General features: G+C 37.1%; 1 protein-coding gene across 1 annotated transcript in view; it reads left to right on the top strand.

The window, feature by feature from the left end:
• Window positions 1–22,329, top strand: part of LOC121168709 (calcium-binding mitochondrial carrier protein SCaMC-1-like) — a 42,811-nt gene extending 20,482 nt beyond the window's left edge. The window contains exons 6-10 of the mRNA XM_040999023.1: window positions 5,678–5,830; window positions 14,371–14,478; window positions 18,057–18,224; window positions 19,669–19,819; window positions 22,154–22,329. Of these exons, the coding sequence (XP_040854957.1) occupies window positions 5,678–5,830; window positions 14,371–14,478; window positions 18,057–18,224; window positions 19,669–19,819; window positions 22,154–22,329 (756 nt within the window). The remainder of the gene's footprint in view (window positions 1–5,677; window positions 5,831–14,370; window positions 14,479–18,056; window positions 18,225–19,668; window positions 19,820–22,153) is intronic.
• The last annotated feature ends 1,751 nt before the right edge of the window (window positions 22,330–24,080 follow it).

Below are 24,080 nucleotides of genomic sequence, written 5' to 3'. Positions count from 1 at the left end.
CAAATAAAATTTTCTTTGGAATAGCAGTAAATCCATTCTACTAGTAGAGATTTTTCAGAAATAAATCCTTAATGAAGTATTTAGATATATTATTCTGTTTTTCAATAGTTGTGTAATTCTGCTCTATTTAAGTACTAAGTATATATTCATTAGAGAAAAGTAATCTATGTTATCTAATTACCTTTATGTTACTGAGTGACAGATTATTAGTAGTAGTCATAAAGAATGTATGGCTTAGTAACATTCATAATTAAAATTTAATATTTGCTGTATACTTTTTCTACAAAGATATAAAAAGCAGTAATCCACAATCTAGGTAATTTAAATTTGTTTTTAAGCATGCATGTCTGGATGTTTGTCTTTCATTGTCATATTGGTGGAACTTTGGTAATGTATTATGAAGTTCTTATAAATATGATTTATTTATGTTTAAATTGCAATAGTTATTTACAATGCTAGAAAGTGATTTTGTGAAGTTTGCCTTCAGAGAAATTAGAGTATGTTCAGGCAAATGGGAAATTATGCATGTAATAAATGTGATGCAAGTGCTATTTATTCAGACAGAAATGCAAATAATGTTATGGAAATGCTCAGAAAGAATAAGTGCCATTTCCTCTTGGTTTCTTATTTCTCACATAAATATGTAGTGATGTCTTGGTTAAGGACAGGAAACACACTTTAAATGGCCAAAGATAGTGGAAAACTCCACCATCCTTGTGTATGCTTGATTCTTTGTGTAACCAGTGTTACATTCAGTCAGTTGAGTAAATTCTTCTAGTTGTTAGGAAATGTCAGGAGTGAAAAATCCTCCTCTTGCAGGTAGAAACAGGAAAAATTAACTTCCTTAATCATTAGGCTGATCAGAAAAAAATAAAAATGAGACATGAAGGGACAAGTATTAATATAGTTGGGGGCTGTACAAGGTGGAGACATACAGGAAGGAGAGAAGGCAGGGAAAGGAATCAAGAAAATCAAGAAGATATATTTATCATATACTTATAATTTGCCAGCCGTTAGACATACAAAGATGCAAAATATCTATTTCATACTCCAAGCCCTTATGCACATATAAGCCATCTATTGTGATAATGCTGGTGATGGTGCTATTGACAACAGTCATTCCTTATGATTAGTTGCTGTGTGTAAGGTAGTAGGGAATTGTAGAGACATGGGGTTGGGATTTTGTAAGGGATTGAAAATGGGTCCATAGGTTAGGGAGAGTGAAAATGAATGGAGCAAATGGCAGGGCCTGGAAAGAGTGAAAAAGAGAAGAAATCGGGGCCTGTGCAAAAAAGGAGGAGGAAGAAGTGGGAGACATAAAGGTAAAGTAACTAGAGAACAAATGACAAAAATGACAGGAAGGTGATATACGACAAATGAGTGAGAAATGGGGAGACAGTAGTAGTGTAATGAACAGCAAGAGGAAGGAAAGCAAAGGGGAGAGAACCTCTGCCTTTTCTGCTATTGGTTCACATTCCTTTCATTTATCCGTATATTTGACATTGAAGTAGGTTAATTAGGCTCTATCCTCTTTATCAATGAAAGTATTGTAACAGAAAGATACACTGTGAAATACATGTTTGTCATATGGCCAAAGTTTGGAGCTGTTGAAGAGCAGGGACCGGAGTCAGATGGCCCTTGGTTCTTTACATTTATGGGTTACTCCCAACTGGGTCTGCCTTTCAGAGGGGATCATTATGCCAGGTTACTTTTAGAATTAAATTTTATACAGCACTTAGCATAGTATCTGGTACATAGCAAATGTTAAAAAAAAAATAAGGCTCTCATTTTGGCAGAGAAATAAATAAATTACACTGTTACTCTTTCATAAAAGCCACATTAACATTTCTGTAGTTATATTTTTGAGGTTTTACACATTGCATTTTTAAAACACAATAAATATATATGCCAGTTAAGATGCATCTGGAAAACAGAAAAGAGTGTAAACATTACCTTTCCTCCCCTCACCCAGAATGATCATTATTAACGCTTGAGTGAATTACTTTAGTATTTTTTAGAGTAGCAATTGCCTTTTGTTAGTTTTGTGATTGACAATATAATATAAGCATGTTTCTATGTCACTTCATATCCTTAAAATATGATTTTAATAAGTATTTGTTTTATCATTTTCCCCTGCTGCTAGAAATGTAGGTGGTTTTTAATCCACCTTGAAAAACAATAAATAATAATTTCACAATGAAGATATTGATAAATTTTTTTATTTTTTGGGAAAATTCCTAGAAATTTACCTTGTGATACGAACATTTTAAAGTAATGATATGAATATTCTTGATTTAGCATAGGAAGACACGGCCCTTTCAAAATGTTTGTGGAAAATAGAATTTAAAAATATATTTAAGTTGATACAAAAGATTTTTGAGGATGATGGTGCTGCACAGCGAATTAAGCTACCACCTAGCCTATGATGATGCTGGTATCCCGTGTGAGCACATGTTTGAATTTGGGCTGCTCCATTTTTAATACAACTGCCTGTTGTTGCACCTTAGAAGGCAGCAGAAGATGATCTGCATGCTTGGGATCTTGCCGCTCATGGGAGAAGCCTGATGGAGTTCCATGCTTCTTGCTTTGGCTGTTGCACCATCTGGGGAGTAAACCAGAGATTGAAAGAGAACTTTCGGGCCCGGCGCGGTGGCGCAAGTGGTTAAGTCCTCGCCTTGCACGCCCGGGATCCCATATGGGCGCCGGTTCTAATCCCGGCAGCCCCGCTTCCCTTCCAGCTCCCTGCCTGTGGCCTGGGAAAGCAGTTGAGGACGGCCCAAAAGCTTTGGGACCCTGCACCCGCGTGGGAGACCCGGAAGAGGCTCCTGGCTTCGGATCGGCATAGTATCGGCCCGTTGCGGCTCACTTGGGGAGTGAATCATCGGATGGAAGATCTTCCTCTCTGTCTCTCCTCTCTGTATATCCGCCTTTCCAATAAAAAAAAAAAATAATAAAAATAAATCTAAAAAAAAAAAAAAGAAAGAGAACTTTCATTGTGTGTGTAACTTCCTGTCTCTCTGTAACTCTCTCTTTTAAATAATAAATCAATCTTAAAAATTGAAATCAGTTCATATGAGGGGTTCTTTAAAAGGTCTGTGAAAAATATATAGTAAGAAAAACATATGTAAGGGTTTCAAACTTTTATGCACCAAAATAAATTAATCTGTTCAATTTCCCACAGACTTTTCACAAATTTACTTATTTACTTGAAAGGCAGAGTTACAGACAAAGGGACAGAAACAGAGAAATTTTCATTTGCTGTCTTTCTCCCCCAGATGGCTACCATGGCTAGGCCAGGAACTTCACCCCATCTCCCACATGGGAAGCAAGGGACAAAGTATGTGGCCATCTTCCATACTTTCCAAGCATGTTAGCAAGAGGCTGGATCAGAAGTGGAGCAACTGGGACTAGGAACAGTGAGATACAATTCTGGTCCCTCTGCAAACTTTTTATAGCACTTTCATGTATATTTGTAAATTGTTCTAGATTTTCTTTGCTCATAGGAGATTAGAAGTTTTATTTTTCCTTGGTTTCTAATTATTATCCTTTAGAGAGTATTTTGTTAATGTTTTCACTTTCACTTTCTTTTTATGTAAGGATTTATTTAGTTTTGTTGAAAGGTGGATTTTACATAGAAAAATATTCCATCTCTGATTCACTCCCCAAATGGCCACAATGACTAGAACTGAGCCTATTTGAAATCAGGAGCCAGGTGCATCTTCTGGGTCTTCCATGTGGATGCAGAGACCCAAGGACTTGAGCCATCTGCTACTGGTTTTCCCAGGCCCCAAACTTGAAGCTATATCAGAAGTGGAGTAGCTGGTACATGAACTGGTGCCCATATGGGATGCCAGCACCATAGGCAGAGGATTAGGTTTCTGTGCCATAGCACAAATCTCTTCACTTCTGCTTTCTTAAAAACATTTTTCTTATCAGAAAAGGATAGATTTTTAAAAATGGGAAAATATCATAAGCATAGGCGATAACATTAATTGTGCAATCATTGTATACTAATTTGCTAAAACAAAATTGAAACTAGCTTAATTAACAGAAATCTATTATATTACAATTCTGGAGGCTGCAAGTCCAAAATGAACTTGTTGGAAGATTAGTGCCTTCCCAGCACAGTGTGGGATAGTTCACTTTAGCTCTGTCTCCTTGACCTGTAGATAGCCGTTTCCTCTCAATGCCTTCTCATGTTGTCTTCTCATTGAAAATGCCATGTCCTTGAGGCAAATTTCTTCCTCTTGCGTCAGATTAGGACCCATTTGAACACCTCACCTGACCTGTTGAACTCTGTAAGGACTCCAGCTCAAAAGTTACATTCTGAACAATGAGGATTTGGAAATCAATGTGTCAGCTATGGGTGACAAAACCCAGGAGAATACACAGTTGAAAATATGATGTATTTCCATTCCTTTTTACTTTTAGTGACTATTTTAGCACACATTTTAGTAATCATATTTTGTGAGTGGCATCCTATGTTGCTGATGCTGAAATTCTCTGAAAATTGTTTCTTCCATATATTCTCTAATGTTTTAAATTACAGTATTTCCCCCATAACTGTGGAGAAAATGTTCCAAGGTCCTCGGTGGATGCCTGAAATCAAAGGTAGTACTTGACACTAAACATAGTAATTTTCTTCATACATAGATGACCATGATAAACTTCAAGATTAAAAATTGGACACAGCAGGAAATTATCAATAATAGCTAATAATAAAAGCCAGCAATTATAATAACTTTCCATAAGGAATTTATATGATTTTTAACTTTTCATGAAAAGGAAGCACTTTTACAGTTTTTGTTTGAAACATTCAGATTTCCAGTATCACTAATCTTGAGCTTTGGGACCACTGTTAAGTAAAATAATGGTTATTTAAACACCGGTACTGCAGTGCAATGAGTGCTGGTCTGATAACCACTGCTAAGTAACCAGTGGGTAACAATCTGGATATGTTGGACAGAACTGATTCACATCTGGGGTGAAACGAGTGAGGATGATTGAGAGTTTATCTCACTAATCAGAATGGTGTGCAATTAAAATCTTAGAATTGCTGATTTCTGGGTCCTGCTCAGTAGCCTAGCGGCTAAAGTCCTTACCTCAAACACACCAAGATCTCATATGTGCACCGGTTCTAATCCTGGCAGCCCCACTTCCCATCCAGCTCCCTGCTTGTGGCCTGGGAAAGCAGTGGTGGGTGGCCCAAAGCCTTTGGACCCTGCACCCGTGTGGGAGACCTGGAAGAGGCTCCTCTGGGCTCCTGACTTCGGATTGGCTCACTCCTACCATTGTGGCTGCTTTGGGAGTGAATCATCGGACAGAAGATCTTCTTCTCTGTCTCTTCTCCTCTCTATATATCTGATTTTGCAATAAAAAAATAAATCAATCTTTAAAAAAAAGAACTGCTGATTTCTGAAATTTTTTAATTTCACCTCTTTAGACTATGGAAACTGTAGAAAGCAAGCCTGCAGAAAGTGAAGTTGCAGGTAATGTGGAATGACTGTAACTTTTAAGTATATGTTGGTGACAAGATCAAAATTAATGTGTTAATTTTAAGTGTTTCTGAAGATGACAATGGATTTATGCATAGGTGTATAATTATTTCATTAGCAACAGCAATGCTGATATATTGCCATAAAAATGACAGGTCAATTTATCTTCTGTTGACTTCTAGGTTCAGAGTTTAAAGACAAGGAAAATGAGATTGGTTAGTGGATTTGAGCAGATGATAAAAGAAGGAGGGATTCTTTCTCTTTGGCGAGGAAATGGCATAAATGTGTTTAAAATTGCACCAGAGACATCAATCAATATTGGGTCCTATGAGCAGGTATGGTGTTATTTGTCTATAGATTTTTTTTTAAAGATTTATTATTTTTATTGGAAAGGTAAGTTTACAGAGAGAAAGAAGCACACAGAAAGATCTCCTAGTCCTTGTGGGTGAAAGGAAATGGGTACTGCTGCCATTGGAAGAGCTGGCTTTGGTGAGGCACTTCAAACACACCTATGTAAGTGCCATGAATTGGGCACAGATGCAAGCAGGTTTATGGAAATGTTATTTCTAGTGGTTCCATTCATTCAGTGAAATGGGAAGCAAGGAAATGTTGGAAGTGGGAGGAAAAAGTAGAAGTCATGATATAGTTTCTAGGAGAGTGGAAAACTAAATGGACTGAGGAATTAAGATTGCTGGCTGTAAAGACTTAATTTTGTAATCATGAGTGTAAGTTGAAGTCAGCTAGTGGACAGATCTATAAAGTCTTGCTTTCAATAGTGTGTGTGTGTGTGTGTGTGTGACAGCTTTATAATTCAAATATTTATCCTTTTCCCCTTCACTTCTGACAGAGCAGATCTTTAATTTACATTGTAGTCAATAAAAAGCAAAAGACCCTAGTTTGCCAGTAATACAGGCAAGGGCTATAAAACAGTAATCAAATGGGGAAAAAAATCATTCTTTCACCCATATACAGTGGTGGATTTCAAAGGAATCACAGATCATTGAAGCTATAGTAGTACAAAATTCTTAAAGGTTAGTTTGACAAAGGTAAAAAAAAAAGTTTGAGAAAACTATATTTGCAACAACACTGATATGTGCAGGCATTGATTTCCTTTTGTTGCTTTTTAAAAATGATTTTTTAAAGACAGTATTACAGAGAGAAAGAAGAAAGAGAGGGAGATGGGAAAAGAGAGGGAAGGAGGAGAGAGAATTGATCTTCCATCCTTTGGTTCATGCCCTGAAATGGCTGCAATGGTCAGAGACAGGTTGGTTGAAGAGCCAGGAACCAGAACCCAGGGGCTTCGTCTGAGTCTCTCACATGGGTTCAGGGAACCAAGGGACTTGAACTATCCTCCCCTGCTTTCCCAAATCATTATCAGGGAGCTGGATCAGAAGTGGAGCTGACAGGACTTGAACCAGCTCTCATATGGGATGACAATACTTCAGGCAGAGGTTAAGCCTGATATGCCACAGAACTGGCCCCATTTTTTTTTAACCAAGTTTTTTTAGCTTGCACATGTAAGGGAGAATATGCAATATTTATCTTTCTGTGTCTGGTGTATTTCATTGAAGACAGTGTCTTCCAGATATATCCATTTTGTGATGAATGATAGAATTTAGTTCTTAAAAGCTGAATAATTTTTCATTATGTATATATGCCAGACTTTCTTTATCCATTCTTCTGATGGTGGACACCTTGACTAATTCCACATTTTGGCTATTGTGAACAATGCTGTTATAATTATGGTGGTGTGGACATCTCTTTGAAACAATGTTTTCCTGTCTTTTGAGTATATTCCCATTAATGGGATTGTGGATCAGAGTCAAATTGACGTCTGGCACCATGTTCTTCAAGAACATGATCCAGAACTGTGAGTTAAAGAAGCCCCATTTAAAGTTCACCCAACCTCAAGGACAGCACTTGTAATGCTATATTAGAGTAGAAGTTCTCGATAAAGAGATCATAATATTTGAACTTACAAAGGTTAACTGGGGTCCATCGTATATTATTATTAATAGTAGTTAAGGAGAATCAAGGTGGTGGAATAGGCTTTGCCATTAATATATTCTAAACTTGAAAACGTAGAATCAGTATTAGAAATGTCACTGGAGGATTTAATTTTTATGTCCTATGTTTAATGCTAACTACTAAAATGTGAGCCTTAAAGTTTTTTCTCCTTAAATTAGTTTTATACACAAAAGTTTCTATTTGCATAAAATGGGAGGAAATAGATGATTGTGCTTGCATTTTTTTTTTAAAGAAATTCTTTATTCTGAAGTGGTGCAGATTTAGAGTATGGTAATCAAGTGAGCAATATGGTATATAAGATGGCATATATACAACATAAAGAGATGGTATAAAATCACAATATAAAAATTATGAAGTTTGGTAGTGTAAAGTGTCCTTTGTTTATGTGTCACTCATTCTCGAAGTTGCCACAAAGGCTGAATTGGAAGTTTCATGTCTGCATGAAATTTCCTATATTTTTAATGTGTATGATGGACTTAATTCTTCTTGAATATTAAAGTCTGCCTATTGCTATAAAAATAGTAGTTAAACATCAAATTCTCTGAATTATTGGCAAAAGGAATGCTACACAGAGTAGTATTTAAAGTCTTGGACTCTGAAGCCAGATTCCAATCCTAGGCCCAACACTTATAGGCTATAAAAGATGGACAATCGATATAAATATCCTTTTTTAAAGTTTAGATGATGTTTACAAAGATGATCAAAATAGAAAGGATCGAGGGTTAGGGAGAAGTGGGTCATTGCTTCCAAACTCTCTATTTCCTCCTCCCATTTCTGGAGATAGGGAGCATATATGGGGATAGGCCATACCCAGCCTCCAAACTATCCCAGCACCCGAGGATGGGAAAAGACCACCAACATCAACCAAGGTTCACAATGTGGTACATGCAATAAGTTTTGAAATGCTATTGATCTTGCCGATCTGTGGATGAGGTATGCCTTGCAATTGTCCATTGGTTGACCATCAGCCTCACATCCAGATATTTGTAGTCATCGCCTGGCTGGGGTAGCTGTTATATGTTCTGTTCTCCATTCTCTGCTATGATTCCAGATGTCCTCTGCAGGTCCCAATGAGCTACCATGTCCTCCATGTGCACCATGGTCTGCCATCCAATACTCTATTCTCTACACTAAGGAGGACCAGTTCTCCTAGGTGGACTCATGGACCTGAGCCAGGTGACCCGGGATCTGCTGGACCCCCAACCCCTGGGGCTCACAGACCCCAGGAGACCTAGGCCCCTCTGGAACCCCCACCCATGGTGCTCATGGATTCAGTACCCACCATGCAGGCAGACCCAAGGATCTGGGCTAGGAGACCCAGACCCAACTGGACCTTCTACCCTGGGCTCACAGATCTGACACTATGTAGGTGGGCCCTAGAACCTGGGCCAGAAGACCCAGGTCCCTCTGAGTCCCAACCCCTGAGGCTCATGGATTCAGCACTCACCATGCAGGCAAGCCCAAGGACTTCAGCCAGGTGACTCAGGCTCCACTGGAGCCCCTACAGTCAGGGCGGGCTCACAGAGCCGACACTTACTATGTAGATGGGCCCTAGGATCTGGGCCAGGAGACCCAGTGCTCTCTGGACCCTCCACCACTGGGGCTCACAGACCTGACACCCACCCCCCACCAGACTGACATGGCTCATCATCCTTCAGCATCCATCAGTGGGTGCTTCAGCCTATTTAGATTCAACCTACCCCCAGTTCCAACCTGTGCTGGTTGATGCTACAAGCTAGTCTTCTCCAGTCATCTTCCAGTCCCAGTTCGAGTGTGAATTGGCTGGTGATGCAGCTCAACTTGGTGTCTCTTACATCCTATCATGGTTCTTGGATCTGCTAGTGAATGTTATGAACTTGCCTGGTCTGGCCCATGCCCTGACTTGAGCCACATGTATGCCTACAAGTAGTGTAACTTGGTCTGGTTTGGGCTGCTGCTTGCCTTGGTTCTTGTGCTTACCTGGAGGGACTGCAATTTGACAAAGGAGTTCACCAAACTCCTCTATCCAGTCTTCTCCCAGTAGCAGATCTTGCACACACTGGGGGTCTCCGGCCCAGGCTGACTTTGTCTACCTGTTATCCTGGCAGGAACAGTGTCCTTGCCCAATTGGCCCATATCCTTTCCGGGTTTTACTGTTGGGTGTTGCAGCCCAGTCACACCTGGTCCATGCCCAAACACAGCTCTCACATGGTTCAGCAGGAGTTGAGATCTATCCAAGTCCATTCTATACCCATCCTGACTTTCATGAGTACCAGGGGATGCTGGGGTTTAGCCCAGCCTGGCTCTCCCCAGGCCCAGGCCACACACTTGCTAAGGGAGATTGCAGCCATATTTAGCCCAAGACAATGCACTGATTCTGGCATTCCCATTCATCAATGGGAATTCCAGCCCAGTTGGGGTGTCCCCTTAGCTCCCAAACCAGGTCTATTCCCATACACAGTTCTTGTGCATGCCAACAAAGATTGCTGTTCCATGTAGATGAGCCATATATTGCCCTGCATATTCTACCCCGAGACCTGTTCACTCAGGAATTTGTTGGCTTCATAGCCCAACCTCACAGAACCTGTTCCCTTTTCTGATGCTGTCTTGTGGGTTCCATGTTGTAGCCCTTTTTGTAGAGCAGCCTTGTGTATGGACATTCCTGAGAAGTCATTCCTTACTGGATCTGAACCCTAAGATCCCTGTTAATCCACACCCATGCCTTCTCCCACATCTGCTTAAGTCCACACCCCAAGATCCAAGATCCCACCTTAACTATCCCCAGCAGCAACCATATGGCTGACAGAGTCAAGCATTTGTGCCTCCAGCTTAGACTCACTTGGGCTTCCCCCACCAAGATGGCGGTGGTCAGCAGAGCCAGGGTCCTGTGTCTGCCCAAAGCTGCCTAAGATATTCCCACAGTGAGCTTATTGTGGAAGGAGAAATCTCTTGGAGCATAGACAAGCCCAGAATTTTCCCACTGCCTGGCAGTGGTAGCCAGGGCTAGGATCCCAAGCATTGAGCCTACCTGACTCAGATCCCCACAGCAGCAGGTATGCGGCTTGGAGAGCTGAGCACTCATGCCTCCAAGTTAGACTCACCTGGGCTGCCCCCACCAAGATGGTGGCAATGGTATATAAATATTCTTTAACTAAAAATAGAAGTAATAATGATTAAGGTTGTTTGGGGAATTCATAATATGCATATAAAGTGCTTAGACTAATAGCCCACACAGTGATTTACAAGCATAAGCTATCATTTTGTTTACTAGACCAAGTGTGAATTATTTATAGGTAATTTGTTTTTACTTATTTGCTGCTAGGAGAGAAAGGAGGATCTATTATAGAATTGTATATAAACTATAATCAAGGAAATGTGAGGCAAATGTGAACTTCATGGCTGAAAAGGTCTAAATGCAGTAATGGAAATCTCAGACTGTCTGAGGGTCACAAAACCACCCTCAGGTTGAAGGACTTATAAGCAAGGATCACAAGACTCAGCATTTAGCAGCACTTTACCCAAGACTCGTCTCTACAATCAATGTTCAGAAGCGTTTTATCCAAGTTCTTCCAGTTGTTCTATGGTTTCAGGCTTATATTTAAATCTTTAATCCATTTTGAGTCAATTTTCTGTTTGTTCTGTCAGATTAATATCCAGAATTGTTTTATTGATGAGACTGTACTTTTGTTAGTGACACCAAAACACAGACAACAAAAGATGTACAAGTGGAAATATATCAAACCAAAGAGCTTCCACACTGCAGCAGAAATAATATATAGAGGGGAAAGGCAACTTACTGAACAGGAAAAACTGTTTGCAAATCATGTATCTTCTCAGAGATTTTATTTAAAATATGTAAGGAGCTTATATAACCCTTGGTGAAGATCAGTTGACTATATGTATGGGTTTCTCAGCTCTCTGTTTTATTCCTTTGGTCTAGATATTTATTTTTAGCTCAGTTCCATATTCTTTTGATAAACAATTTTATTACATGTTTTGAAGTTAGAAGGTCTGATGCTTCCCACTTTGGTGTTCTTGCTTATCGTTAACTTGTGGGTCATCTTTTATTGTTCCACATACATTTTAGAATTTTGTTTCTAGTCTTTGTAGAGATAATGACATTGAGATTTTGATTAGGGATTTCATTGAATTTGTAGATAACTTTGGGTAGTATTGAATAATCTTTAATCAAATGAACATTGATATCTTATTATTTGTGTCTTAAATTTTCCCATGAGTGTTTCATAATTTTCATTGTATAAAATGTTTGTCTCTTTGGTTAAGTTCACTCCTAGATATTTTATTCTTTATGTCACTGTTGTAATTGGCAATATTTTTTGGTTTGGCAATATTTTCTCAATTAATGTTCTACCTCAAATTTTTATTAAATATTAAGTGATTTTTGTATGTTGAATTTTCTGTCATGCAATTTTATTGAAATTTTTATTACTTGTAACAATTTGGGGAGGTTGAATTTGTAGAATTTTTTAATAGACATGCTCATGTCATCTATACAAAGATACAGTCATGCCCTGTGTAATAAAATAGCAATTACAAACTGCACATACAATAAGATTATATTGCCTAGGACTATAATAGATTTGTTAGTTTATACAAGTATATACATTGATGTTCAGGTGACAAAATCACCTAATGATACATTTTTCAGAACATGTGCCAATTTTTAAGTGTTGTATGAATGTACTTTCACTTACTTATTTTAGCAATACCCCTTATTGTTCTGATTAGGGCTTCTAATAATGTGTTGAATGAAAGGACTGAGAATGGATGCCCTTACCTTTACTAGATCTTCGGGTGAAAGCTCTTATTTTATTTCCATTGATTATGATTATGATGTATGTTTTAGTCTGTTTTGTGCTACTATAGCACAATAACACACACTGTGTAATTTATAGAGAAAAGAGGCTTGGAGACCTAAGATTATTGGCTATTAAGAGCTTTCAGACAGCACAATCCCATGATGGAAGGTTAGAATGCAAAAAAAATGTACATTAACAAGGAAGACACAGGGTCATACTACTTTGGCAATATGGCATAAATTCTTTCAAGAGGACCATACTCTCATGACCCATAATTTCTTTTTAAAAAAATGTTCCAGAGTACTTTATTAGTGTTTCTTTTTCCTCCCCAAATTTAATATTTTCAGTGAAAAATTTTTGTGAATTTTTGGTAACTAGTTTTATATTTATACTTTGAGTTTATACTTTGTTTAGTAGTACAATATAATGCAAGTTGTAGTGTAATAAAATTCGAGTTTTCAGGTTTTACTCTAAAATTGTTCTTCTAGGAACAGGAGCAAAAAGCCCTACCTATTAAAACTACTACACAATGGCAGCGAAGTTTCAACATGGGTTTTGGAGGGGATATTCAAATCATAGAAGTATTCTTATCTCTGTTGTTTCTTTCATATGTTACCTCTATAATCTTTTAGTTTGTATTATATTTTATTTTTTATTAATATCATCCCACATCAGAGTACCTTGTTCAAGTTCTGGCTCCATACCTCCTGATTTCAGCTTCTTACTGCTGGATGCCTTGGAAGGCTTTCCACCCATGTGTGAGACCTGGATTGAGTTCTAGTTGCTGACTTGCCTTGATCCAATCTCAACTATTGCAGGCATTTGGGGAGTGAACCAGATGGAAGATACTTCTCAGATTTCTCTGTCTTTTGGATAAATGAATAAATCAATCCATCACCTTCTTAAACTGCAATATCTGTGCTTCAACAAGCCACCACCATATAAGTTTTCATTGTGGTAGGCCCTTCTATCCAGGAACCAGTTCCTGTACTTGTTAGGGCTCATTCTAAGCAGTTGTTTCAAAGAAATTCCAGGACCCAGTGGCTTAAATAAGATAGGGTAAACAATCTGGAACTTACAATATCACTACAAGACTTCAAAGGATGTGCCTGTTTGTGATTTTCTAGGTGAAAGAAAGAGGAGTACATGACAAACATCTTTAGGATAGTATTGCAGAATGTATACACCCAACTTCCCCTCCTATCTCATTAACCAAAATTACTTAGCTATGTAATTTATATACAAGGGAGAAAACAGTAGTCTGCCATGAATAAGCCCTGTTCCTAGAGAAGATAGTTCTTACTGGAAATGGATAGCACTCTCTCTGAATTAACTGAAGCAATCATATTTCCTGATGCAAAGTTACTGATTTGAGAGCCAGAAAGTTAGCTCTTAGCAAGCAGCTGAATCACATTGATCAATCACTAGAAAAGGCAAACAAAATCATCCTGCCTAGGAAGTGGCGAGGGCATATGCTTGCTACAGTTGTTTTGGACATTAAATGTTCAATTCTCAGGAAACTCATGACCTTTAGATTCTGTTGAAGCCTAGTGGGTGGTTAGGCTTAGATTTCTATCTTTGCTTTTTCAACATGTATTCTTATGATAATCTGGCTTGAGCTAACAAGAATGCATTATTCTTTGTAACAAATAGAGGCTTCTACATTAAATTGCTAGTTCTGATTTTATCCAGTAGCTGAGAAATATTTAATATCTTCCCTGTGTAAGATGTGGTGGTAAAAATTGCTAATTTCTGCTCCTTTTGGGTCATTTGCATACCCCTTATGAAATAAAATCTTCAAGAATTTGCTTAAGTGATTTAGTGTTACTGTTAACTTGTTCTGCAGGAAAAGGTAAAAGACTCATTAGAGGATTTTTAAGCATTGGGCAATTTCATAAAAGTTAACATTAGGTATTCTATAAGGTTGTGTACTTATTAGGCATATGGTATAATTTTTACATATTATTTTATCCCACTAATTAATGCTATAGACTTGGAAACTATACTTCACTTCAGTGATATACATTTCAACATTTGTATTCATACAGTATAAAAAATGGCTTAGTTTTGATGACGCTCATATAGGAGTTTTTCAAAGATTCATATCTGGTTCATTGGCTGGTGCGACTGCTCAGACCTGTATTTATCCCATGGAGGTATGCATTATTATAGCATTTTCATTAAAGCCATGCTTTAGATGAAAACTACAACTTCTTATGAATGAATTCCAGATCAATATTTTATATAATAAACTCACTTCCAGCATAGTACATTGCACTGGTCCCCCAGGGAAAATGATACTGCCTTTGGCATTTTACGGGTGCCATCCAAAATAGGTCCAGGTGGCCCTCAGACTTAATGGCCAGCAGGTTCCAACAAGATCAGCACCAGCAACACTCTATTTAGGACACCTAGTGTCTCTCTAAACCTGGGAATTGCTTGAACCAGAAGTGGAGCCACAGCAGGGGATCACAGGAGGTGGAGAGTGATGAGCCAGGAGCTGGGGCTATGGAGACCCTGGTGGAAGCCTAACACATGAGCCCAGGCTTGAAACTCACAGGAAGGAGTAGCACAAGTGACTACAAATGAAGAACTGAGTACCAACCACAATCAGTAAAATTAAACTTTAGACTTATGGGTGACAAAGCTTAGAAACATGCCCTATGGAGAAGAATCTGCTAACCACTAGTGAAATGACAAAGCGCAAAATACTAGATAGAGCCACAGTGAGTATTACTGAAGACTCCCCTGCAAAGGAGCAAAAGTCTTTGTCAACCTCAGAGTTAACAGAGAAATACATTGAGAAAATGGGGGAATAAAGAACTTTAAAATTTGTTATAAAGCATGTTATCAATAGCGAGAAGCACATGCAGGAGTTCAAGGAATTTAAGGAATAAGTCACACAGGAAATAGCAATATTGAAACAAAATCAAGCAGAATTATTGGGAATGAAGGAAGGATATAATTAAGAAAATTAAAAATTCAGTGGAAAGTCTTAATAATAGAATGAATGAGGCAGAAGAAAGAATCATAGAATTGGAAGATATTTCTTGTGAAAATGGGGAAGCAATCAAAAAGCTGAAAGAAAGAGGTGGGTCAAGCTAAAAAAATATTCATGAATTAAGACACGATTACAAGGCCAAATATAAGGAGTTATGGGAGTTCCAGAAGACACAGAAAGAAAAGCTAGGCTTTATTCAATGAAATAATAAATAAAAACTTCCCTAATATGAAAAAAGAATTTGGAAACAGAATATAGGAGAGGCACAGAACTCCCAATAGAATTGAACAAAATTGATCTTCACCAAGGCACATGATAATCAAGCTCTCGTCAGTTGAACCTAAGGAAAATATCCTTACATGTTCACGTGAAAAAAAAAATCAAATAACATTTACAGAAGCCACAATCCGACTCTCAGCTGACCTATCAGAGGAAACTCTACAGGCCAGAAGAGAATGGAGAGACATATTCCAGATTTTAAAGGAAAAAAATTGTCAGCCTGGAATAACGTACACAGCAAAGCTTTCCTTTATCTTTAAAAACAAAATAAAATTCTTCCACAGCAAAGAAAAGTTCAAGGAATATGCCTCTTCCAGATCTGCCCTCCAAAAGACAAAGTTGTTTTCTTGATAGAGAAAAGGAATAGTATCTGCTAAAACCAAAGGCAAATGTGGAGAATATTCCAGTAAAGTCACAGCAGAAGACTAAAACAATGAACAGCCTATTACTAAAATGACAGGACCAAATTCCCACATATTCAATTTATCCCTGAATGTAAATGACTTAAACTCATCAATCAAATGTCATAGATTAGTGGACTGGATCCAAAAACAAAACCCATTTATCTTTTGCTTACAGGAGACATATCTCACCAAAAAAGATCAGTGGCAACTATATCTCAGTAGCATTTTATTTAACTTCATGGTGTTGTAGATTTTTATTTTTTTTTCCTGTTGCTGTTTTTTTTTTTTTTTGGCATTGATTTTCATTTAAGGAAATGTGTAGCAGTTGTGTGACAGAGACTATCATATCCAGATGTGAAGACACAATGCAGTATGCATCTTTACTTCCAGATCAAAGATGGACTCCCAATGAAACTGTTAAACATACGCTACTGAATGACCAATGTGTTGCTGAAAAAAAAATGAAAAAGAAAGTCAAGAACCTTCTTGAAGAAAATGATGCTATTGCACTATCTGTAAGTCAGTAAAGAATTTAATATGAGCAAATAAACTGAAGAAATGAAAAAAAAAACAAAACATTGAAACCCTTGTGATATCAGAGGAATATACCTCTACACTATAATATTTGGCTTTTTACCCTTTCCTATACTTACCATGTCATGCTGCATTTAAATATTAAAATTAAGTTTGTAATGTATACTAAGGGATTATAATGAGGAAGGGAAAATGGGAAGGGAGAAAATGGAAGAGGAGTGAACTGTGAAACTGTACTATGGAAAAGAATAATTAGAAAAAAAAAAGAAATGACAACTTGAAAAGCAGAGAATAGAGAAAGGAAGAGGGTGAAGTGTGTCTGTATCTTTGAGAGGTTGACATCTGAATGACCTTTTTCATTTCCCAAAGTATGCATGTAAATGTTTTAGCATCTTATTTCATGGTAATTTAAAATTTACAAAAAAAAGTTGTGTAATAATTCTGCTCATCTCATTTCCCCTATTACCACCTCCTATTAGCAGATTTGTAACAATTAATGAATACACAGTGGGGCAGAATGTGCATTTTAAGAAGTTTTTAAAAATATTGGCTCTTCACTAAAATGACCATTATTTTAAACTTAAATTTTAGCTAAATTTGTTTTATTTTTAAGTAATATATTATCATAAAGGAAAAGTATTAGGACATGCTATCTTAAAGTACATTTAGAGTGTTTGAAGGGGTGGATGTTTGGTCTAACAGATGTTTATTAAAACAGTCACTCTCACATTAGAGACTTGATTTTTTGCTGGGCTCTGGCCCACAATTCCAGTCTCCTGCTGTTTCAGACTCTGGGAAGTAGAGTTGATGGCTGAAGTCATTGGATTCCTGCCACCCACTGAAGGAGACTTTGAGTTCCAGGCTTCCCTTGCCTATTCCATGATTGGAAATCTCTCACCCAGAATCTATGCTTTTCAAACAGCAAACAAAAAAATGCCAGTAGAAGTGGAGTGGATATATCAGGATATATCAGTCAAAGACAAAGTGACCATTTTAAATTTTATTTTGATTAGTTTAAAATACCTTTATACTATATCATTTGTTCTTAATTGAGAATCACTATTGGGGGCCAGTCTTGTGGCGTATCAGGTAAAACTGCTACCTCTGCTGGCATCCTATATAGGCACTAAGGCATGTCTTGGTGGTTCCACTTGCCACCCAGGTCCTTGTTAATGGTCTGAGAAAAGCAGCAGATGGCCCAACTATGTGACCCTATGAGTTCTGGGTGAAGCTCCTGGCTCCTGGCAATGACTTAGCTCAGTCATGGCTGTTGTGGCCACTTGAGAAGCAAACCAGTGAACAGAGAGCTCTTTTTCTCCCTCTCACTGCAACAGACTTCCAAATAAATAAACCTTTAACAAATAATTATTGTAAAGTTGTAATGATGTTTATGCTTTCTTTCCTTTTTATTTCTATGATAGTTTACAAACATTGTAATTTATCATAGCTCACTGGATGGCTAAAGGAGTTGGATAGACCTGAGCAATTTATCCTTATTATATTATTCCACATTTAGGTAATAAAGACCAGACTAGCAGTGGCTACTACGGGAGAGTATTCAGGGATTATTGATTGTGGCAAGAAGCTTCTGAAACAAGGAGGAGTCAGAACACTTTTTCAGGGTTATATTCCTAATTTACTGGGCATTTTACCTTATGCAGGATTAGATCTTGCTGTTTATGAGGTGAGTTTATTCTTATAATTTGACATGATGTATTTAGATTAGAAAATATGGCCCAACAATTTTTATTCTAAGAATATGGTTCTAAATTACTTTTTAATGAAATGGCTTTTGACTGAGAATTCAACTTAGTTGGTTTGGATTTTCCATTATATATATTTTTTCTAATACACATATTACATAATGCATATATATAATGTTATTTATATATTCTAATACTAATTTATTCTTACTGTGAATTAGATCTTGGTAAGAGATCTAAATTTTGATAAAAAAAAAAAGTGGTTTTCAACCATGGATGATATCAGAATTACCTACATGTTTATCTTTTTAAAAAGTTTCAACATATACATAATGAGATATTCTGATTTAATAACCTCAAAGAGATGCTTGGGTATCAGATTTTTAACCACCAGGTGCACTTTGATGTACAGGTGAGGTATTGTTGCACTGTTGTGAAAAGAGCCAAGGAGAGAAGTAATTGGGAGTTGGACAGGAGGGGCAGCAAGGAGATAGGACAGACACCATGACAGAGTAGAACCAACCAGGCCAATTCTGGAACACTCCCCTTTCAGCCCATCATTCCACCCTTATGAACATTTATATTTCATGGAAATCATCTTACTATTTCCCATTAAGAGTCAGGTGAGAGTGTGTGACTAGAAAACTTAAATAATTCTCAGTCTAGGAAGGGCAGTTCTCAAAAGGCACAAACCCAACAGTATTTTTGGCAAGTAGTACCTGAGTCATGCCAAAGTTGGCTAATTTAACTTAGCACTTTAAAAAGCATAATTATACTATGCGTTACTTTTTATATTCTTACTTATGTGATCTTATTAAAAGGAATTTTCACTGCTATTTATGTTGGGCTCGCTCCATTCTTTAATAGTTTATTTTTTTATTTCACTCCAGAATATCATGAGCCATTTCTTTTTTAAATCATTAGATGATTATAATAATAAATCTATGCATTCTGATCATGGTCATAATACATAATTACCAAGTTGATGTCCTTTAATAAATGAAGTGTTTTGAAGCACTTAATGGCATTTAAACATACCATTTCTAAATAATTTCTTCCAGCTACTTTTATTTTAAAAAAAGGACAAATTTGGAAAGATGAGTCTTTAAAAAAAAAGAAAGAAGATGTAGTTTCCTTCACTAAGAGTGGATTTTGCAGTTTTCCTCTTCACACTATTTATTAATCTGTGTGAGTCTCTGCAAGTTTTTGCTTGGGTGTTTGAATATCATCTCAAACAAAAACAAACAAAGCACATAGAGAGATGCAAACATAAAACTCAAACTGAGGTTGAATAAGTATGTTTATTTGAAAACATTCGCATACCATCCCTGAAATGGGAGCAGGATAGCCCTTTCGTACTAAAGAGCTCTTGTATTTAGAATTATATGATAGCTGAAGAATATTTATTATTCTATTCTCTGCTAGCTTTTGAAGAATTATTGGCTAGAGCGTTATGCAGAAGACTCCATAAACCCCGGGATAACGATTTTGATGGGATGTAGTACACTGTCTCACATGTGTGGTCAATTAGGCAGCTTCCCTCTGCACCTTGTTAGAACTCGCATGCAGGCTGATGGTGAGTTGTTGTCATTGATTCAACGAGGCAGAAAGAACTAAAAAGTCATTTGTAAAAATTAAAGATTCTGTGAACAAAAAATGTAAAATTATGCAGGAAAAGCTCTTTGATTAAGGCATGGATTTTGAATCTATGATGTTATTAAATTGAACTTTTTATAAATTTATTTTATAAATTTCTCATTGCTTTCAGTTATGTGTGATCTCTCCTCATTCAGTTATGTGTGAATGAAAGTCTCCTCATTTCTTTCAGTTATGTGGGATCCCTCTGAGAAGTTTACAATTAGGAGGTACTGTAAAGAACAGTGGAGGAGGTCTTCAAAGTGATCCGTGGTCATCCCCACTTGAGCATGTAATGCCTCCATAGTTCTGCTATCATGTCATGTTTTGTATCAGGAAATTAACATATTTGTGGCATTGAATTCATTTTAAATTCCAGTTTGCTTGGGGAGGGTGTCTGTTTCTTCCTTTCATAGTGAAATATTGGGAATTTATATTTTAAGAAAATATATTCTTTTTTTTTTTTCAAGAAGGAAAAAACTTCCTACATGAACCCTACTGTTATGTTTTTGGATACTTTATTTAAGGGATCAAATTCTGTTTAGTTAGATTTTTGGATTTTTTTTTTAACTCTGCTAACATAAAGAGGACAGATTTCCTAAAATTTCTAAGGTGATAACCATACTTCCCTTTTTCCTCTCTTCTTCACTTTTCTTTTTATTTCTTAATTTTTGCAAAGTCATAATCCCCTCTATAATCACAGGCCCAATTCACCCACTAACAAGTAAAAAGCAGGAAGATGACAGTTCCACAGAAATATAAATAAGTGCTAAACACAAGAATCAAATTATAGGATACGTATTTCATTCCTATACATTTTTTTGGTATCCTATCTTAACTACCACATATCAAAAAAAAAACCATGATATTTGTCTTTTTGAGACTGATTTATTTCACTAAGCATAATTTACAATTGCTTCCATTTTATTGCAGGAGACAGAATTTCATTCTTTTTATGGCTCAGTAGTAGTCCATTGTGTATATATATATATATATATATATGTGTGTGTGTGTGTCCCATTTTCTTTCTAATCATTGGTTGATGGACATCCGGGTTGATTCCATGTCTCAGCTATTGTGAATTGAGCTGCAGTAAACATGGGTGTAAAAGTAATTCTTTCATTTGTTGATTTAATTTTGTTTGAGTAAATTGCCGGGAGTGCAATGGTCAGATTTCTTAGGAATCTCCCTATTGTCTTCCATAATGGTAATAGTATTCCAAGCTGCTTTTCTCCCCATATCCTTGCCAGAGGGTGGTTGTTGTTGTTTCGTGACAGCTATTCTACCTAGGGTGAAAGAAAGCCTCATTATTATTTACATTTTCCTGGTGGGTATTGATCTTGAGCATTATTTCATGTGGCTGTTGATCATTTGTATTTCACCCTTTAAAAAATGCCTGTTCATGTCCTTTGCCTCTTTCTTACCTAGATTGTTTCTTTTGATGTTGTTGAGTGTCTTGGTTTCTTTATAGATCCTGGACTTTAATACTGTATCAGTGGCACGGTTTGCAAATATTTTCTACCATTTAGTTGTCTTTTCTCTACATTGAATTTTTTGCTTTGCAGAACAGAAGATTCTTAGCTTGATGTGATCTCATTAGCTTATTTTTGCTTTTATTTGTCTATACTTCTGTTTTGTTTTTTTTCCCAAGAAGTCTTTGCATATGCCAAGATCTTGCAGATTTTCTGCTGATGTTTTCCTTTAGTAATTGGATTTATCAAGTTGTATATTTTGATTTTTGATCTATTTTAATATTTTTGTATAAGGTAGAGGATCATATGTCATACTTCTGCTTGGGTGGATACAATTTTCCCAGGACCATTTGTGCAACCTGACTGGAAGATCTATTTATCTCATCACCCATTCTCTCTCTATTAAACTATCTGTGTTATGCCCCACTTCCAAATGTTCCTTTGAGGTCTTTCATGAAGGGGTTTTGATCATTTTTCACTAGAACTTTCTTCTGTGATGGAAATACTTTGTATCTGTGCTAGCCAATAATGGAAAGCACCAGTCACATGTAGTTGCCAGGCATTTGAAATTTTGTTAGTGTAGGCTGGGGACTGAATTCATGGTTTTATTTAATTTTAACTTTAATTGATTTAAACTTAGATGTTATATATGTCTAGGTATTCCATGTTGGCTAGCATAGGACTATAAAGAGGAGAGTGTATGCTTTAAAGTAATTTTAATCTGCGTAATTTCTTATTTATCATGGAGTAATATTAATATATAAAGATTAAATATTGATTTACATTGTTTTTTTAATTTACAGTCCTAGCAGAAAAGGAAGCAACACCAATGATTCAACTCATTCGAGAGATATATAATAAAGAAGGGAAACGGGGATTTTTTAGAGGAATTACCCCTAATATCATAAAGGTGCTTCCTGCAGTAATCATCGGCTCTATAGTTTATGAGGAAGTGACGCCATATTTTGGACTAAAATAGAAGTCAAGTATCAAACTGTTGTCATTGACATAATCACCGAATTGATTTAACACTTGAAAATGTGGATTCCAACTTGAAATTTTTTTTTGAATGAACTTAAAAATTTTGAAGGGTAACATTCCAGAACGCTTGGTCAGTTACAAGAGTTTATCTTAGCCTTTTGAATTTAAAAACACTTTTTAAAAGCTGAATTTTCAAATGTTTGATACACCAAGAACAAAATCAGTGCATTTAAAATTGATGTCTAGTAAATGACTGGATCTGTTTTCTTCTTCAAGAAAAATGAAAAGTTGCTTTCATGATTCCTTCTATGATATCGTGGATGGAATATTGATGACAGATTTGTTACTTCCCTGGATTCCCTGAGTTGTAAATATAAACACTGTTGATGCATTTCATTTACTAAAATTTTCAGCTTGTATAAGGAAATTGGCATTGAGAATGAATCAGCATTGAATAAAATTTCTTTTACGGTGAAAAACAATTGAGAGGACAAATTTTTAAAATTAAATCCATTATTTCATATTTGGTGAAGTAATTCTTGTTTCAACTGAATAGCTGATTGTGCCAACCCTTTGTAAATCCTATTCTCTGTTGGAATTAAAGTGTGATAAGGCAATAAAAATGGGCTGGTTAGCCTTTTCTAATGATGGACTGCTTAGCTAACCTGACTAAAGTTCAGGATCTGATCCTTAGCTTTGACGATCCAAAAATGTGTTCTGTGCTCCCCCAAATGATCAGTTTCGTGGTTCTAGGTATGAAAAAGATCACCCTTAACACTAACATGTAGCTCACAATGCATTAATTTACAGCGAAGCACAGTACTTTCCGCTAATCAGAATGCTTTCATGCCATCTCCAGGGCATACTGCCTTCCTGTTGTCAAGGTACTTGGGAAACCAAGAAAGGAATGAAAAGACTGGTGTAGAATCAGAAGAGAAAGGTTTTCTGAAGGATATTTTACTCAGCCTAACCTGAAATGGGAAGAGTAGGAACCTTGTGTACAATGAGAGAGCTGAGACCTAAGTAGGAGAATGGAGAGAACTATGTAACGAGTTATGGTAAGTCACAGACCACCAAACCCTGAGAAAGGCAAATCTCATATGAAGCCTGGAGCAGGTATGTAAGAAACTTCAGGGATAGTGGCAACTGAGCACATAAACTTTGCAAAGCATTCCAAGTTGATGGAATAGCTTTTTTAAAAAGATTTATTTATTTATTGGAAAGTCAGATATACAGAGAGGAGGAGAGACAGAGAGGAAGATCTTCTGTCCAATGATTCACTCCCCAAGCGAGCACAACGGCCGATGCTATGCCAATCCGAAGCCAGGATCCAGGAACTTCTTCCAGGTATCCCATATGGGTGCAGTGTCCCAAGGCTTTCAGTTGTCCTTAACTGCTTTCCCAGGCCACAAGCAGGGAGCTGGATGGGAAGTGGAGCTGCTAGGATTAGAACCCGTGCCCATATGGGATCTCGGCGAGTTCAAGGCGAGAACTTTAGCCGCTAGGCCATGCCACCGGGCCCGATGGAATAGCTTTAATAGTAACATGAAAATGATGATGCTCTGGGGAAACAGCAAGTAGCCTGATCAGTTTTGAGTGTGTAGCGTACTGGATCACACAGTGAGAGAGGAGATTTCTGCTCTTGGTTGGTGACAGAAGGTTTGTGCAATAATGATATGTTCTAGCAGAGGTGGGGAACATTTGGACCATGGGTCAAATAAGCCTCACAGGATAGCATGTCCCAGCTAG

This window comes from Ochotona curzoniae, unplaced genomic scaffold (genome assembly GCF_017591425.1).
Source record: "Ochotona curzoniae isolate NIBS_2020 unplaced genomic scaffold, NIBS_Ocur_1.0 scaffold_1037, whole genome shotgun sequence".
Taxonomy (NCBI): Eukaryota; Metazoa; Chordata; class Mammalia; order Lagomorpha; family Ochotonidae; genus Ochotona; species Ochotona curzoniae.
This window is presented reverse-complemented; position numbering and strand designations above follow the sequence as displayed.